The sequence below is a fragment of the Balaenoptera musculus genome, chromosome 11 (genome assembly GCF_009873245.2).
Source record: "Balaenoptera musculus isolate JJ_BM4_2016_0621 chromosome 11, mBalMus1.pri.v3, whole genome shotgun sequence".
NCBI lineage: Eukaryota > Metazoa > Chordata > Mammalia > Artiodactyla > Balaenopteridae > Balaenoptera > Balaenoptera musculus.
In genome coordinates, this window is record NC_045795.1 from 17,529,049 (window position 1) to 17,546,737 (window position 17,689).

General features: G+C 38.7%; 1 protein-coding gene across 2 annotated transcripts; it reads right to left on the bottom strand.

Annotated features, from left to right (window-relative positions):
• Nucleotides 1-6,547: 6,547 nt before the first annotated feature.
• On the bottom strand, nt 6,548-17,462 carry PRL (prolactin). Of its 2 annotated transcripts, none has more exons than XM_036869147.1 (5): nt 17,379-17,462; nt 14,849-15,030; nt 12,944-13,051; nt 9,363-9,542; nt 6,548-6,893 (listed from the first exon to the last, which is right to left on the bottom strand). In XM_036869147.1, the coding sequence occupies exons 1-5, from the start codon at nt 17,404-17,406 to the stop codon at nt 6,702-6,704; spliced, it is 690 nt and encodes a 229-aa protein (XP_036725042.1). In that variant the 5' UTR covers nt 17,407-17,462; the 3' UTR covers nt 6,548-6,701. The 2 variants fall into 2 exon arrangements, with proteins under 2 accessions (XP_036725042.1, XP_036725040.1); XM_036869145.1 differs by having other exon boundaries at nt 6,702-6,893; nt 14,849-15,033; nt 17,379-17,451.
• Between the last annotated feature and the right edge of the window lie 227 nt (nt 17,463-17,689).

Consider the following 17,689-nt stretch of genomic DNA (forward strand, 5'->3'; position numbering starts at 1 on the left):
GAAGATGTGGTACATGTATACAATGGAATATTACTCAGCCATAAAAAGGAACGAAATTGGGTCATTTATAGAGCTGTGGATGGACCAAGAGACTGTCAATACAGAGTGAAGTAAGTCAGAAAGAGAAAAACAAATATCGTATATTAACACATATATGTGGAATCCAGAAAATGGTAAGATGAACTGGTTTGCAAGGCAGGAATAGAGACACAGATGTAGAGAACAAACGTAGGGACACCAAGGGGGGAAAACAGGGGTGGGGGGGTGGCAGTGGTGGGATGAATTGGGAGATTGGGACTGACATGTATACACTGATGTGTATAAAATAGGTAACTAATAAGAACCTGCTGTATAAAAAAATAAAATTAACTTGAAAAAGAAGTGAGTGTCCTCATCCTTTTGGGAAGAAGATACTAGTATTTCTATTTCTATTTATTTTTATCTTTCTGTTATTTAATTTATATTTTGTGTATATTTTTTAAATGTCACAGTGAATTAGAAGAGCAGTATATATATAATGTTTTTACATTATGTAATTTTGGGCACTGATAGTGTGTTGTAAAATGAAAATAATTTAGAGATTAGTCCTTCAGGAAACAGAAAATTATCAAAATCTGTTGCATAAAGTGTTACTTAGTTTGGGGGAAATTACCCGAAATTATTTATAAAATCTTTCAATTCAAGTGACGAGAGGCAGAATGTTCAGAATATTCATGTTTGCATAGAGCCTCAGAGTTGGAAACCTTTTTGAAGTTGTGCAGAAGAGGAAGAAGTCTGACTGGACGAGGCAAAACTTGGATCTGGAATGCAGGGGAGCACATTTGCATGATTTAACAGAGGAAATTGGCTGCTGCTGCCTGCAATGGGTTCTAAGTTGTCTTTTTGTCACTTCCCTTTCTTCACCTTTACTCCGTAAAACGCTTCCTCTGCTTTACTATTTCTTTTTCCATCGTACAGATCACCTGTTAACGTACTATATAATGTATTTGTATTCATGTTTATTGTGTGTTGTTGGTCTTCCCCCAGCTAGAATATAAGTTCTATGAGGACAAGCGTCTGCCTGCTTTGTTTATTGATGTAAACCAAGCACCAACAATAGTGCCTGAGTCAAGTGGGAATTAAGTACGTATTTGTTCAGTGATCAATAGCAGAGTACTCGGCTGGCCTATAGGTTTTAGGATTTAGTGGTTTTTATTAACTATTGTAACTAAACTCATCTGCAGTTAATGTTACAAGGTTAGGACACTTTTCTGTTTTCTTTATCAGCATAAACATAAACAACATTTGGAGATAAGGTTTTAGACCCAATATGCTAGCTAGAATGTACTTTTGAAAAAAACCCAAAAAATATTAGTTGATTTGCTTTCTTTATCCAATATCTAAAGTATATTTCTTTAAAAAACTTTACGTATATATTGGTGTGTATACACACATACATATAAGTCTTAGGTATACAGCATAATGGTTATATAATCATTATGCATGTATAACATTGACATATAACATTATATTAGTTTCAGGTGTACAGTGTAATTATTTGATGTATGTATATATTGCAAAGTGATCACCACAATAAGTCTAGTTAACGTCCGTCTCTATATATAGTTACAAATTTTTTTTCTTGTGATGAGAACTTTTCAGATCTCTTAGCAACTTTCAAATATGCAGTAAGTGTAGTCCTTTTTTGACTTAGTGCAGTTAAGTGGGACGAGTGGCTCTGAGTCTTAGAATCAAAGAATCATATTTAAGCAGTTGAGCTGAATAAAACTTCTCAGTGCTAATTCATATAGAGCTTTCTTGAAAACTCCACCCCCAGTTAGGCCCACCTGGCTCCCATCACACTGGTATGGTGTGCAAGCATGGATCTGTGTTTAAAACATATGGTATCTTTTCCACTTGTCCATGCATTTCTTTCTAAATGCCTTTCATTGCCTCATTTGTCTTTCCTGTCTTTACTATCCAAATAGGTTATAATTACAGCAGAAGATTTCTAAGTAGCTGGAGTCGCATCTGGCTGCCTACTGGGCACTTTGGAAAGAGGCTGGGAGGAGTCATTCCAATATTAGAGTTTTATTTTCAGAGGATTAGAAAGCTTTTCAGTTTCAAGACTCCTTCAATATGAATATTATCTTAGGAGTGAGCACTTTTTAATTATTTATGTGATTAGTGATTAGCTGACCATCTGCTGAGAGGAAGACAATGAAAGGACAGTAAACAAGGGTGGATTCAGGCGAAAGGAATGAGACACTCTTGGAGAAAGTGGACACATGTTGAAAGAGAACATTACTTATGTTTTGTTTAGGCTTTGGGTCGGGCTGGCTCTGTGAAGGAGTGGATTGTTTTCATTTTATTTCCATTCATCCACTATGCTTTACAATGCATGTCTTATTTAAGTGTTGAAAGTGACTAGTGACTTACTACTTGTTATCACTGGGCAGTGATGCTTTGGTTCTGGTTATTTGATAGAGTCTAGCAGGGGCTCTTGAGTGTACTTATTTCTGTGATGTGCTATATAGTAAGTTAACATTTTTTGATGAATTCTTATACAAAGTTGATGAAATACGGGAAAATAAAGTTCAGATGCTTTGGGACAGAACCTTAATTTATCTCCTGTCTTCTCTCTGACTTTCCAATCATTTATTTACTCATCCAGTCCCACGTTCTTGGATGCCTTTTTTGACTCTTAGGCCAGCCTCATTCCCTGTCTGTAGTCAAGCCTATTTCTTTCCCTATATCTCTCACATCCTCTGCTTCTTTTTGCTTGGCAGATTTGATTTTTCTTTGATTTTCTTTTAGTGTCATAATATTCCAAGCTGTTTCTGGACTGCTGCTTTTTCTCCATCAGCCCCATACTCCCAGTACCCCTCAGACCAGGTTAATGTTTCTGTTTTCCAGTTCTGGACATACTGCCCTCTTGCACTAAAATTTCCTGGTTTCCTGTTGCCTTGTCGAATAAATACAAGCTCTCCAAATTGGCGTAAATGATCTTCCACAATGCATAAACAATCCTTACAAGATTTTCCCCATAACAGTAATATACGTAGCATACAGTAATGTATATAGCACATAGTGGGAGCATAATAATGAGAGACATTACATGTCTGTTAAAAAAATGAGCATTTCTTGTGTTTCGGTCAAACTTGATTATTCACTGATACCTTATAATGCTGTATGTATTAATATCTCAGTTCCTTTTGCCCAGGATATAGGAGATACTTATGATTCTAAATGAATTGACAGATATGCTGTCTTCCTGTTTTTGCGTATCAACATCCCATCAACCTTTCACACCTCCATCATAAAGCCATCACAACTGTGTCACTCCAAAAAGCTTCCTGTTCTCACAACCAGATGTCTCCTAGCTGTACTTCAATTCACTGTAGCACTTTGTTTGGTGTTGCCTCTTATACTTACTTTTCTTTACCATATAATATAGTAATTTGCATGTTTATGTCACCCTGTCTTTCTCCACAGCTTGGAGCCAACTTCTGGAAAATAGAGATTTTTTTCAAATCTCGGTTTAAGTCTTTGTTGTATCCATGACACGTGATTTACTAATCTGTGAGGTCAGTGAACGTCAAGGGTTTTTCATTTGTTTCCGTTCGGTAACCTCTGCTACTATTCTTGCTATAGCAGGGTCTTTCTTCAAATGTAATCTTACATGGAAATCTGTAAAAGAGGAAAAAAATAGACTCACTCTCCTCACTCAGGGGAGTGATTGTTATATTCTTCCCAAATATCCTCTTTTCAGCTACCCCTTGCTGACTCTACAGAACACCTAGGGCTCTGCTCAGTATTGTCTGAAATCTACAGTATTCAGTTTATATGTCACGGTCAAGCAGGGAGAGGCCTTTCAATATCACCTCCTCCGTTGTTTATCTACAGCCTTAAATTTGTGCTTGGAATAAACTTTATAAGAGAAGAATACATGAAGATGTGTGTGGGCTAGTGGTGAATGTATGTTTCATACAATTGCATTGTCGCCGTTATTGCCAAATTTCCCCTCTGATAAATACCATCCTCTCTGTTGGAAATCTCTAGACATTGAAAGAAAGAAAGTTAAGTGGGTAACACAATAGAATTAGATGTTTGCAGCAATAAATGACTTAGAAAGAAAGTGCATACGTGTTTTTCCCATAGTCTTCTGCCTTTTGAAAGAAGAAAGCGGAAATACGAGAAAGCTGACATTTTGCATGCATGCAGGAACAAAGGGAGAGATTGATAGATTGGTTTGGGGCAGAGTATTCTGTTGTGTTCTGAAAGGTTTGGGTCATCACAGCTAGAGGCAGGAGCAGGACTCAGACAAAAATAACCCTGGCTATGAGGGAAGAGGTTGGTTTTGCTGGACTGTGTCCCTATACGTGTGTGAAAAGTTTCTTTGCATGACAGAAGAAAATTGCCTTGAGTTCTGATCTGAAGATGTGCCCAGTTTTGTTCATCTCTAGAACTATGGCAACTCAATTAGTAGCAGCAAAAGAGTACTCCTCATACAAAGGACAATTTCAGAAAAAGAGGAAAGAAGAGGAAATGGAAGTAAAAGGAGAATATGAGGTGATATTTGCTCTTAGGGTATAAAAATTAAAGCATATGTATTTGGGTCTTCACCAAATACAGTATTCTAATAGCATCTCATCCTTCACGACCCGTCTTTACTCACTTTCCCTCTTCTGTATTTCCTTCCTTCCATCTTCTTCTTCTTTCATTCCTCTTCATTCTCCTTCCCTTCTACTGTTTTTATCTCATCTCTATCAGGATGTTGGATGAAATATTTCCCATTGACTGTTGCCTAAGAATTCTTGCTAAAGACATAAAGATACTGCAAAACCAGCCTGGCAACACCACCGCCAGGAGAGCTGGCAAAGAGATTGCTAGGAGAGCTAGCAAAGAGATTAGCCCTCATCCCAGGTTGTTTTGAGGCAGTTGAACAAGCTGAGCTACCCTAATCCAGTCATGTCTCTCCAGTCTCACTAGAAACTAAGTCTATGAGGAGGGTTTTGCAATTCAGGCACCTAGTAGGGAATGTTTGTAAGGCCAGCTACCTAATTATTGACAAAGATAGTTACTCATGGTTCTGAAAGGAGGAAAGAATGGTATCTCACTCAGATTAATGTCTGTTTATGAATCCAACTTTCTAATCTACTCTGTGTTCACCAGGTGGAGAATTGTCCAGAGACCCCAGGATGGGGTCAGATGCACACCAATATTATTGCCATTCAGTTGTTTGGAGTGTCTATGACTCATGGCTTTCCTGTGGGTCAGCTAGTAGGCAGCTGACCTTAAGCCAATTAATTTTCTCCAGTAGGGTGCTTGCAGAGTGAGGGAAACAGACAGACTGTGGAGAATACTGCAGGTGGCTGAGCTGTGGGGTGCCAGAACATTTCCCTTGGTTAAAAAAAAAAAACAACTATGCAGTGGGGTATCCCCAGCTTGCAAATGTCCTGGAAAATCACACGGGTGCCCCACAAGAGAGACACTTGTCACTCAGGGGAATTCCAGATCAGTCCCTCTTGGCCATGGGACAGCTACAATAGCACCATGTAAGTCAGTGATGTCAGAGGTTTTCCATCTCGTCATCCTCTACCCCCTTCCAACATGGCCAGAGGAATGAAGATCCAGAGAGTAAGGGAGAAGAATCCTTGCAGAAACGGTCATATCTGCTTTCCCTGGTAGGTCCCCTGGGCCTCAGTGGGGGAGGGGGAAACATTGAATAGGCTGAATATGAGGTGGAGTTGAAGCTTGACCGGACTGAACTTGTTAAACCCAGTGTGACCAGAACGTATGGAATGTGTGCAAGATTATGCCAAGGAGGTGGGCATGCAGTTGAGCTTGGCTGAAGACGGCCAGTGGAGGAGGAGGAAGCCAGTTCACGTTTGTATCTGCTATGGCCTCAACCTTTGTGTCCCCCAGAAATTTCATATGTTGCAATCCTAACTCCCAAAGGTGATGGTGTTCATGGGTGGGGCCTTTGGGAGGCGATTAAGTTATAAGGATGGAGCCTCATGAATGAGATTAGTGCTTTTATATATAAGAGAGCTCCCTAGTCCCTGCCCCCATGTGAGGATCCAGTAAGAAGTGTGCAACCGGAAGAGGGCCCTGCCTGACCATGGTGTTGAAATCGATTTCTGTTGTTTACAAATCTATGATATTTTGTTATAGCAGCCCAGAAGGACTAAGACGGTATCCTAATAATTTTTAGACAGTTCGGTAAACCTCACGCTATTTGGGTACATTACAGTTTCATAGCACTTAATTGTCTGTTGTAGCACTGTGAAAATTGGCTGACAGTACGTGGCTGGTTTTCATAAAGAATCCCGAGAATTCAGTCTTCTCGGTAGCATGACCAGCACGATTAATAATTATCGAATTCTTTGATTCTAATAACCTGACCCGAATAATTTGCTGTGATGCTAGAGTAAGCTGTTAATGTCTCTTTGTAATGCCAGCTTCTGCTGTTTGTGACAGATTTTAATAGGAATTCTTTCATGGTAGGGATGGATTTCTTTTGATTTTCTATAAATGAAGATAGAAACTTTGACAAATTGCCTTCTTAGATTTTGACATCTCTGTGGAGTCTGTTTTTATTTTTTAAGATGAGGCCCGTTACACCCAAGCATGCATTAAAAAGCTATAAAACTAAAAGAAGCCTGCTATGGGATGGATCATTAAGAACCATCTCAGAAATGAATGGAATGGATGTGGGCTTAGCAGTTGCTGTCATAGATGATTCGGCACTTCAGGAGCTTGAGATAACTGTCAATCTTATGTGAATCCCTGCGTAGGCAGTGGAGCAGGTTATAAAACGCAAAAAGGCGCGTATCTTCATCGGCCATCTGCAGGGACGGAAGTCCCGACCACACGGAGTAGACCTCATTCTCCTTGACTCCAGGATGAACCTAAGCACCCAAAGATAATGACTTATTATGAGTTTTATTAGTATTTGCTTATCTTCGTTCCTTCTAATTATCAAATTAAGTTTTGGGGAGGACACATGAATATAAAACTCTCTAGACGTAGGTTTTGGAGCCAGCGTATCAGAAATCTGTTAGTAATATACAAGCTAGAAGCAGAACTCAAGTGTAAGTTTTCTTACATGTGTGTGATCACAGATTAAGGATATTTGTACAGGAGTAAAACGATGGAGAAACAAAGCTGCTGTTTGAATATTCATATGAATGTGATCAAGGGACACAGTTGTGTCACTTGAACTGTTTCATGTCCTGAATCTGTTCTCTGAAATGTACTTTTTAACTTTATTTCTTCTGAAGGTCACCATCATTACATTTATCTTTTCCCTGCTTTGAACTGATTCTGTTCTCCCTAGAGCATGTGTTTAAAGACCTTAGAAACGATGAGGATTGTACTAGATGGTTTAAGGGGCAGATAATCTAGTGATGGCTCTGACTGACAAAATCCTCTGAAATAGTCAGGAGACGTTCACATTCCACGCAGGACAGGTAACCCCCTGATGTCTATGAGAAATATCTGCTTTCTCTTGATGTCTCTTAAGTGGGAGGTACTGGGAAAACTGCCTATAAAAAGGGGGTGCTGGGCTTCCCTGGTGGCGCAGTGGTTGAGAATCTGCCTGCCAATGCAGGGGACAGGGGTTCGAGCCCTGGTCTGGGAAGATCCCACATGCCGCGGAGCAGCTGGGCCCGTGAGCCACAATTACTGAGCCTGCGCGTCTGGAGCCTGTGCTCCGCAACAAGAGAGGCCGCGATGATGAGAGGCCTGCGCACCGCGATGAAGAGTGGTCCCCACTTGCCACAACTAGAGAAAGCCCTCGCACAGAAACGAAGACCCAACACAGTCATAAATAAATAAATAAATAAAAGAACGTGAATTTCTAAAAAAAAAAAAAAAAAAAAAAGGGGGGGCTGACAGCAACCCCTCAGTGGTGAGAGGTGGGTGGTAGGGTGGGGAGCTGTGATAACAGAAGGGCACCGAGCAACTGAGCACCGTGCATCTTCCTGCTTGATTACCCTCTGTGGGCTGGGAATCCCCGGAGAGCCAAGAGACCAAGTAACCAGCTTGGCAACTAGGGATGTCATCTAGTTTGGAGACCTTCTAGGTATAAACGTGGGATAACTGTAGACCCTGCTAAACTAACTTTCTGCTGCAGAGTAAGACTATTTTTTAAACCTGGGATTCCTTATTGGAATGTAAAGTTTGTGTGTGTGGCCTTGCTTTTTATTTTTATTTGGGTGCTTGAGCCCTAAGACAAAATTTACTGTGCAAAGGGCAATGATATGAATAAGAATAAATAAGTAAGCAGTAAAAAAAGAACAAAATGAAGTTATTATAGAACAAATTAGTGACCTCAGAAAATAGGCCCACAGGAATGAGGAAAATAACCTGAAAATCTAGGTGTTTATTTCATATGTCCCAGGGTTAAAATGTGCTTTGTATTTGTGATGGATATATTCTTCTCCCCTGAAAATGACAAAAATGTCACAGGATTAACATGTACTTTGTACACAATAAGAGAAATATAAAATTGCTCTTATTATTATGTCTATAATCATATATTTTTATTTAGATGATATATTATTTCTGAGAACTTCAGGAAGCTGCTTAGATGTTCCCTCCCTCATATTGAAATTATCCCATCTAAATGGAGATTTATATTGCATATATCAATCTAAATATGATAAATTATTTGGGGAGATTAAATGCAATGATTAGGGTTTTTATTTTGGAGCCCCCCTCCAAAGAAAATTTAGGATGCGAAAACTTTGTGTAAATTACAAAATAAAAAAACATTCCAGAAAAGGAGCATCTCCATCTTTTGTGACCCACTGAAATCTAGTGCTTGTGGGACAGCATTCATGCTGTGGCCTCCTCTTTTCAATCTCCTTCCTTTCCTGACAGATATCTCTGGCAGAGCAGGGAGGAGTGGGGAGAAACACCATCCAATCTGGTTTGACTTTCTCTTTTCTTCCTTCCCACTCTCATCCTTTGGTTTGAGGAGGACAGAGAAAGAATACAAGCAGAATTTCAGTAGCAGATGTCCTGGGATACTTTGAAGAAAACATTTATTTTGCAAATTCTATTCTCTAGTTCTCTTACCCTTGAAAATATTTCAGCCACCTGTGCCCAGGAAAAGGCAAGCTTTTGGTGGAATTGTGTGCAATGCAGGGAAGGCTGCACCTGTCAAAAACCGCAGTAGAATTCTGCTTCACTTACAATAGAATCTATCACTATGATGAATGACGAGGCTCTTGCTTTATTTAATAGCAGTCTAGAATATAGAAGGCCTGCATCTTGTTCTTGCAAAGTGAGATATTTCAAAACTCATTCCTCATCACAGAGGTCACTTCTTTCATTCATGAGAAAACCAAAGAAGCCTTCGAGAGGCTGCTCACCTGGCCAACTATCTTCTCCATGCCTTCCAGAAGTCGTTTGTTCTGTTCCTCAATCTCTATGGCTCTTGATAGGATAGCGTCTGGGGCTTCTTGCATACCCCGCACCTCCGTGACCAGGTGGTACAGAGGGTCATTCCAGGAGCGCAGCACTCCGAGGATCATGCTCAGAAGGACTTCGTGCTAAGCGACCACAGGAAGCAATTTCATTAAAATAAGCGTAATACAGTGGGTTTAGTCACATGTGATTTTTGTGCAGAGAGGCTGACCTAAAAAACTCTTCGTTATTCCTGTGTGTGCACAAAATTTTTTGAAGGTGGTAAAAGTTTTAAAAGTATAAAATGTAAGCTATTTGTTTACATTTTGCTAAAATTTTTAAAAATCTGGCTTATTTTTTTTTCAATGCTTTTATTTTTATTTTTGAATCTTTGAATTTTATTTAATTTATTTTTTTATACAGCAGGTTCTTATTAGTTATCTATTTTATACATATTACTGTGTATATGTCAATCCCAATCCCTCATTTCATCCCACCACCACCATCCCCCAAGCCACTTTCCCCCCTTGGTGTCCATATGTTTGTTCTCTACATCTGTGTCTCTGTTTCTACCCTGCAAACCAGTTCATCTGTACCATTTTTTCTAGGTTCCACATATATACCTTAATATACGATATTTGTTTTTCTCTTTCTGACTTACTTCACTCTGTAGGACAGTCTCTAGATCCATCCACATCTCTACAAATGACCCAATTTTGTTCCTTTTTATGGCTGAGTAATATTCCATTGTAAACATGTACCACATCTTCTTTATCCATTCGTCTTGTTGATGGGCATTTAGGTTGCTTCCATGACCTGGCTATTGTAAATAGTGCTGCCATAAACATTGGGGTGCATGTGTCTTTTTGAATTATGGTTTTCTCTGGGTATATGCCCAGTAGTGGGATTGCTGGGTCATATGGTAATTCTATTTTTAGTTTTTTAAGGAACCTCCGTACTGTTCTCCATAGTGGCTGTATCAATTTACATTCCCACCAACAGTGCAAGAGGGTTCCCTTTTCTCCACACCCTCTCCAGCATTTGTTGTTTGTAGATTTTCTGATGACGGCCATTCTGACCCGTGTGAGGTGATACCTCATTGTAGTTTTGATTTGCATTTCTCTAATAATTAATGATGTTGAGCAGCTTTTCATGTGCCTCTTGGCCATCTGTATGTCTTCTTTGGAGAAATGTCTGTTTAGGTCTTCTGCCCATTTTTTGATTGGGTTGTTTGTTTTTTTTTAATATTGAGCTGCATGAACTGTTTATATGTTTTGGAGATTAATCCTTTGTTGATTCGTTTGCAAATATTTTCTCCCATTCTGAGGGTTACCTTTTCATCTTTTTTGTAGTTTCCTTTGCTTTGCAAAAGCTTTTAAGTTTCATTAGGTCCCATTTGTTTATTTTTGTTTTTATTTCCATTACTCTAGGAGGTGGATCAAAAAAGATCTTGCTGTGATTTATGTCAAAGAGTGTTCCTGCTATGTTTTCCTCTAGGAGTTTTATAGTGTCCGGTCTTACATTTAGGTCTCTAATCCATTTTGAGTTTATTTTTTGTGTATGGTGTTACGGAGTGCTCTAATTTCATTCTTTTACCTGTAGCTGTCCAGTTTTCCCAGCACCATTTATGGAAGAGACTGTCTTTTCTCCATTGTATATCCTTGCATCCTTTGTCATAGATTAGTTGACCATAGGTGCATGGGTTTATCTCTGGGTCTGCCTTATGTAAATAACTAATTCTTCTAATGAGTTCTAATTTATAACGTGAAGAATTTTGTTTTTCCCTCAGAAATTCGACCATCTACTCAGTGAGTTCTTTATATTTGAATACTTTGCTTGTCCAGGGAAAGAAACCTAAGTATTTTGTTGGAACTCAGTATGTACCTGGAGTATCTACCCAGGAAAGACAGATTCCACTCATGCCCACATCATTTTCACCCAAAGATTCATTTGTATTAATGAATCAAATCATGTATTAATATATTCATTTTTTGATTGGTAATTTTATTTTATGATATTGGAACAAAGAGGCAATGAAGAAGACATGGCATTTAAAAACATGCTTTCCTTAATCTATCCCAACACCAACCCCCATGCTGCTATCAGAGCAGTCTATTTTGTTGACATGTGTAGGTGCAGAAGATGGCACAGTACTGTCTTTAGTAACAGCATCAATGGGATTCACAGTGGAGGGTGTTGCCCCCTAGTTTACTACTACCAGGATCAGGCATGAAACTCCAAGGGGCTGAGCATCTCTGATTTAAAATGCTTACTTTCTTGATGTCCATGAACTAATCTACTGGTAAAGGAAATGAAGAGTGGAGAAGAATCAAATAGACATTGCAATGGAAGCATGAGTAGAATGTGAGAGAAGGAGTTGTAAAGAAATACAAGCTGTATGGTGAGTGGCACATACGCACTGGGCCATTGTAGCTCAGTGATTAAAAGTGAGAGCTCTGAGTTGGATGAAACTCAGACTCACTGCTTCCTAGCTGTGTGACAGGTGCAAATTCCATAACTTCTCTGAGCCTTGGTTTCCTTATCTCAGGAAGTATAATAACAGTACCTGTGTTATAGGGTTTTTTGTGACGACTGAATATAATAATGCACATAAAGTGCTTTGTAAAATGTATGGCAGTGCAGTAGCTCTCAATAAATTTTAAATTGATAAAAAATTCCTCCTCCTCCTTCTTCACCTTCTTCCTTCATTTTATCATCATCGTTATTAATGAGCTTAGTAGACTGAAAGAACGCTGGTATCGTTAACCAAGTTGTAGAGAGAGAACAGATTGTATTTAAGGGGGGATATATGTGAAAGTATTTAAAATCATGTGAGGACTGTGGTTCGGGCAGGGAATCAGAAGGGAGAGATTATGATGATAAAAAAATGGAGCTGGGATAAGTGATCAGGCCTTGATATACAGACTTTGTTGTCATCAGAACAGAGGCAATAGTTGCGGTCATGAGAAGCAAACCATTTTATAGGACCTGATTTGGGGAGAGACCTGTAATTAAGAATAAGAGGTGACAGAGGAGTCAGTGAAGAATGAAGTAGGTGTCAGAGAAGTAGAAGCAGAATCAGGAGAGCCTTGAAAGTCAGAAACAATGGCTCGAATGGTACAGTGGTCCGTCATGGTAAATGCTGCCCATGTGAGAGTCACTAGTAACGGGAAATACATCAACTGGGTTTGCGTTTCTTACATACCCATGAATTTTGCAAATTTAATATTTTACACATGGAAGTCCCATTCAGTTCGTGCTTTCATGCAGTAAAATATATGCAATCCTGGGTCTCATGCATTGGTTGAAGTAATGTTGTCTGCATAGACAATTTATAGATCATTTATTTTGCTGCTGTAAATCTTTAGTCAGCACTTGATTTTACTCATACTTCATCAAGTGCAGAATGTAATTTCTCTTCGATAGCTTGCTCTTCCTCCACCTTTCTCTGCATGTGCGGTTACCATTACTTCTAATAATCTACACCCTGGTAACACCTGTGGACTATCTCATTTGTTTAGGTGAAAAACCTGGATAAAAGACTCACATGGACCTGTTGGGCTTGTTCTTTGTCTTCAGGGGTGGAGAGGGAGGAGGTGTGGCAGCTGTTGATGGCCTTGGTAATGAACCCTCTGCCCTGGGCGTACCGTTTATCCTGGAAGCGATCAAGCAGATTTACTGAGTTAGTGTTGTTTGGGCATTGAATATATGAACCCATTACCAGAATAGTAACGCATTTGATAGATGTATAATTTTTTTAATGAAAGCCACATAAAAGTTGAAAGTCATGCTTTTTCCTACTTTTTCTTTCCATTATCTCTATAAAATTTTTTTTTTCATCTAACTTCTAAATTCCAAGCTCTTCCCTTTGCTATTCCCTTGTTTAATTTCACCCTTCCCACAAGTTATTATCTGGATAGCAAACACTAAAAATACCCCAAATATGAAATATTAAATGTTTTATTAAGTATCATCTTTTTAAAAAGTATTTGAACCAAATATAGTGCATATGTACCTGTATTTAACCATTTAATCTCTTGTTCACTGTGGGTCGGAACCAATATACTTCCTTAATAGGAATTATAAAATGATAACTTTTCTTTGACTAATCTCTGAATCCACATACCTATAGCTTAGTGTTCATCATAGATGCAGACTACAATTTTGTTGATGGTGACAAAATGGTAAGTCAGTAAAACATGGCATAAAATTCTAGGAAATACTAAGCAATGGACTGAGAATAAGAATAGACAAAACTAGCTAACACATTGATAGAGAAAAACTAATCTTTAGTAAAAGTTGTGAACATTTAAAGGGATGATTTGTAAGATTTGGAAAAAAGGTGGCCAGTTAAAAATGGAGAATGAAAGAGAAACTGGTGAGTAAAAAGAACTACATGAATTTAATACAAACATTGAATACCATTTTTTATCAGCTGTTTGCTCTACTATGTGCTCCTTGATTGTCCTAAAAGAGTTAACATATAACTTTCAAAGTACCTTCATCAGAAAGAGAATAACTGTTTCTAGTTCTAAACCAGCCCTTCTAGTTGGTTCTAAACCTATTCACAGCAAATCTTAGAACAATAATTTGTAGCATTTAAAAAACTATCATTATTTGTTTTCCTGACATGGATTCAGCTTCATTTACCATGTTCAGTCCACCCAGTTCACTGCAGTGCAGTTCTCATTTATCGGGTATCTACTGTGTGCTAGGTGAAGAATGCCCAGAGAGACACTTAAGGACAAGAAAGTCCACATACTTCCTTTTCCTCAGCCCCACCTAAAAGTGCTTTAGGTCAGGTGCTGTTATGGACTGAAGGTTTGTGTCTCCCCCAGATTCCTGTGTTGAAGCCCCAGCCCTCAAAGTACTGTGTTTGGAGAAGGACCTTTATGAAAGTAATTAAGGTTAAATGAGCTCATAGGCTAGAACCCTGGTCCAATAGGATTAGTGTCTTTATAAGAGAGTTTTCTTGTTTTCTCTGTATCTCTGTCTCTTTCTCCCCCGCTTACCATGTGAGGACACATGGAGGAGCCAGATGGGGAAGAGAGAGCCCTTACAAGAACCTGACCATGCTGGCACCCTGATCTGGGACTTCCAGCCCCCGGAACTGTGAGGAAATAAACTTCTGTTGTTTAATTCACCTAGTCTATGGTATTCTGTTATGGCACTCCAAGCTGACTAATATAGGTGCTTTAAAATTTATTTTGGAAATTAAAAAAATAAAACAAAGTAAAGGAAATTGAAAAAAAATTATGACACTCTTTAAGAATCTTTGAGATTTCATGAAACTGACCCTTTCTTCTACATCTTATGAGCTGATGCCTTCTTTGACCTAGAAAGTGTATTATTTGAAAGTTGGCTGGTGCAGCCTTCTTGTTTCAAGTGTGGTTTAGCCCAGTCACTTACGTGAAGGTTCCTTCTGGAAATAAGCATGAAGTGCAGTACTTACAAATTCGTTGAACATTTCCGAGGAGAGGTTATGGATGTAGTGAGACAGGATGACTGCGCGGTCAAACAGGTCTCGAAGGGACACCTGGCAGTTGACAGCCCCGCTGGGACAGATGGGAAGGGAGGCCACGCTCTTGCACAAGAGGAGATTTGACACCAGCAACAGCAGGAGCAGGAGTGACCCTGCTTAAGTAAAAAAATGAGCCACTCTGAGATGATCTATTCAACTGAGGTTATCAAAAGCCATCCTGTCGAGGGAAGCCTTATCTCTCCCCACTGCCCTCTGCATGATTTGGTACTGAAATAGCTGAGGTGGGAAAGAATCAACACCTTCCACTGTGTAAATTTAGATGTATAATCATATTTGCACAGATAGGTAGTTTGAGAAGTAGGTTACTCCCTGCATTTTTGTATTGCTCCCAGAAGTGCTTCTGTGCTTTGCAAACATTTGGAGCTGAAATTAATTCTGAGCCGGAGCGTTTAGGTCATTCTCTTAAGATAGTTTAATGTCTTGGAACTTTTCTGCAGATTCTCAGCAGCCAGGCTCTCTAGGAGTTTGTAATTTTTTTAACTCTATGTTGACGAATGCTTGCATTCTAGACACTGAAATGGCAAGAATAGCACAGTTGATCTCTCTGGTTTACTGTCGTGCCTGATAATAATAAACACATGACCGACTGATTGCTAATATTGAGTACAAAGAGAATTCTAAGATAAAAAGGATACTGTAGCCTGGATCTGCTAACTCACCTTAATAACCCCATGCATTTCCTTGATACTTTGCCCAAAGCTTTAAAAATTTTTAAAAATTTGTGTTTCACAATAACCCCGTGAGAGAGCCTTGACTTTCATTATCTTCAAATTATATTAATGAAACAAGAAGACTTAGAGAGGGTAAGTGATTTTCCCCAAGTCCCATTATTAGCAGATGGAGGCGGCTGGGTGCCAATACTGTCATCTTTTCACTTCCTCATGTCACATCTCACACGCATGTGGGCTCTCGGTCTGTGTGTGTGTAACAGGGACCACATCGGTAGCTGTGATGACTCAGAGCTAGCAGAGGTCATCGCCATTACTAGTAGAGAAAAATACTTTGATTGCATGATGATAGTGAACCTAGAAAGTTGATTTTTCAATTTGTTCTGCTCTATCTATAAAACACTCACTTTTAAAATATTTGACAATTACCAGAGATGATTTAGTCACCAATTTACTATCTCAGAAGATGGACAAATAAGAACCACTAACATATCAATAATTTACACTTCCAAAAGGAAAGAAACAATATACTAAAATCACTTTTAACTTCGAACTACTCCAAAAGAATATAAAGAATATAAAATATAAAAATGTGTTTATCAGAAAACTCATTTGCTATGGAATCTTCAGTAAATGTAACTGGAAGTGTCCAAGATAAAACTAGGCAAGTGCTAAAGATTTATGGTGAAAAAACACCTAACCCCAAATACCTGAAAATATCTAAAGGAATATTTAGTATAGAATGTAGCTAAACAACCTTTTAGCTGCAAAATAAAAAATATTAACGTTGTGAGATGATTCATGTAACAGACTTTTAATTTTTCAAAAACATGTTTCCAAAGAGTTTATTTTAGGTACATTACAGTCATGTAACATAGCTGATTAGATGTTTTATCTACAAGTATAAATAAAAAGTGCTTTGCAGATAGAGGCATTGGAATAGTATTGGTTCTAGGAAATTCATAACTGGATAGATATTCTTTAACTCTGACTACATTTATCTGTACCTTTATCATCTGAAGGATTTTCATAGTCTAAGATGAGATAAAAGAGATAAATGTTTCTGTTGTTGCATGAAATAAATTTTGTTACTAATTTCCTTGTCTTGCAATTTCCTTTTCTTGCAAATGTCAACCAAGAAAGTAAAGGCGATTAGTTATTACTAGCCTGTTTTTTCTTTTATAATGTCATTTGGCTTAAACCCAGTCGACAAAGTATTGTAGGAGACAACTCTGCTATCATTGTCTATATTATGGCTTCAGAGTTAAAAGTTTTGTCAGGCTGACTCATCTTGGCCAAACCACATAAGAGGCCTGGGAACTAGAAAATGTTTATTTCTACCTTCTGGAGTTGTGATGACTTGGACTCAGAGACACTTTTGGTCTTATTCCAGTCCAGGGTTTCTCACCTTTGGCCTGACTGACATTTTGAGTTGGATAATTCCTTGTTCTGGGGGCTGTCCTGTGTATTGTAGTATGTTTAGCAACATCTCTGACCTCTACCCACTAGAGACCAGTAGCACCCCTGCCCCAAATTAAGACAACCAAACACATCTCCAGACATTAACCAAATGTCTCTGGAAGACATTCCCCCATTTGGGAACCACTGTCCTAGTCCCTTATACAATTGATTTCTAGAGCAGTGATTAGATAGCTCTTCTAAACTCTGTAATCCTGAAACCTCTGACTAAGAGAATATTAGCTACAATTTCAAATTAATACCGCTACAGGAGTGTTGATAAAGCTAGCACCTCCGTGAGTTGCTGCACATACCTTTCTGTGATGAACCTTTGCTGTCCATGGTGGTGATGATTTCGAAAAACACTTCACCAGAGATGATCTGGTAGTCCTACAGCTTTCTCTTTCCCAGATATTGGCTTTATAAGCCTTTGACATCTTCATGAATATATTTAATCAGGCATTCCCTTCCCTTTTGCCAGTCATCTATTTCCGTCATCGAGATTACCCCCATAATTTCAAACATCAAATGGTATTCTATTTCTTATTCATATTCAGGAAGACATACTGGCCAGAAATGAACATCTAGGAAGGATTTTGATTAATTAGACCAAAAGGAAATGAGA

Coding starts and splice junctions, on each gene's coding strand:
- PRL (XM_036869145.1), bottom strand. CDS start 17,406: ATGGACAGCAAAGGTTCATCACAGAAAG. Junction 15,034..17,378: donor CAAAGGTTCATCACAGAAAG/GTATGTGCAGCA, acceptor TTTTTACTTAAG/CAGGGTCACTCCTGCTCCTG. Junction 13,052..14,848: donor CGGAAATGTTCAACGAATTT/GTAAGTACTGCA, acceptor GATCGCTTCCAG/GATAAACGGTACGCCCAGGG.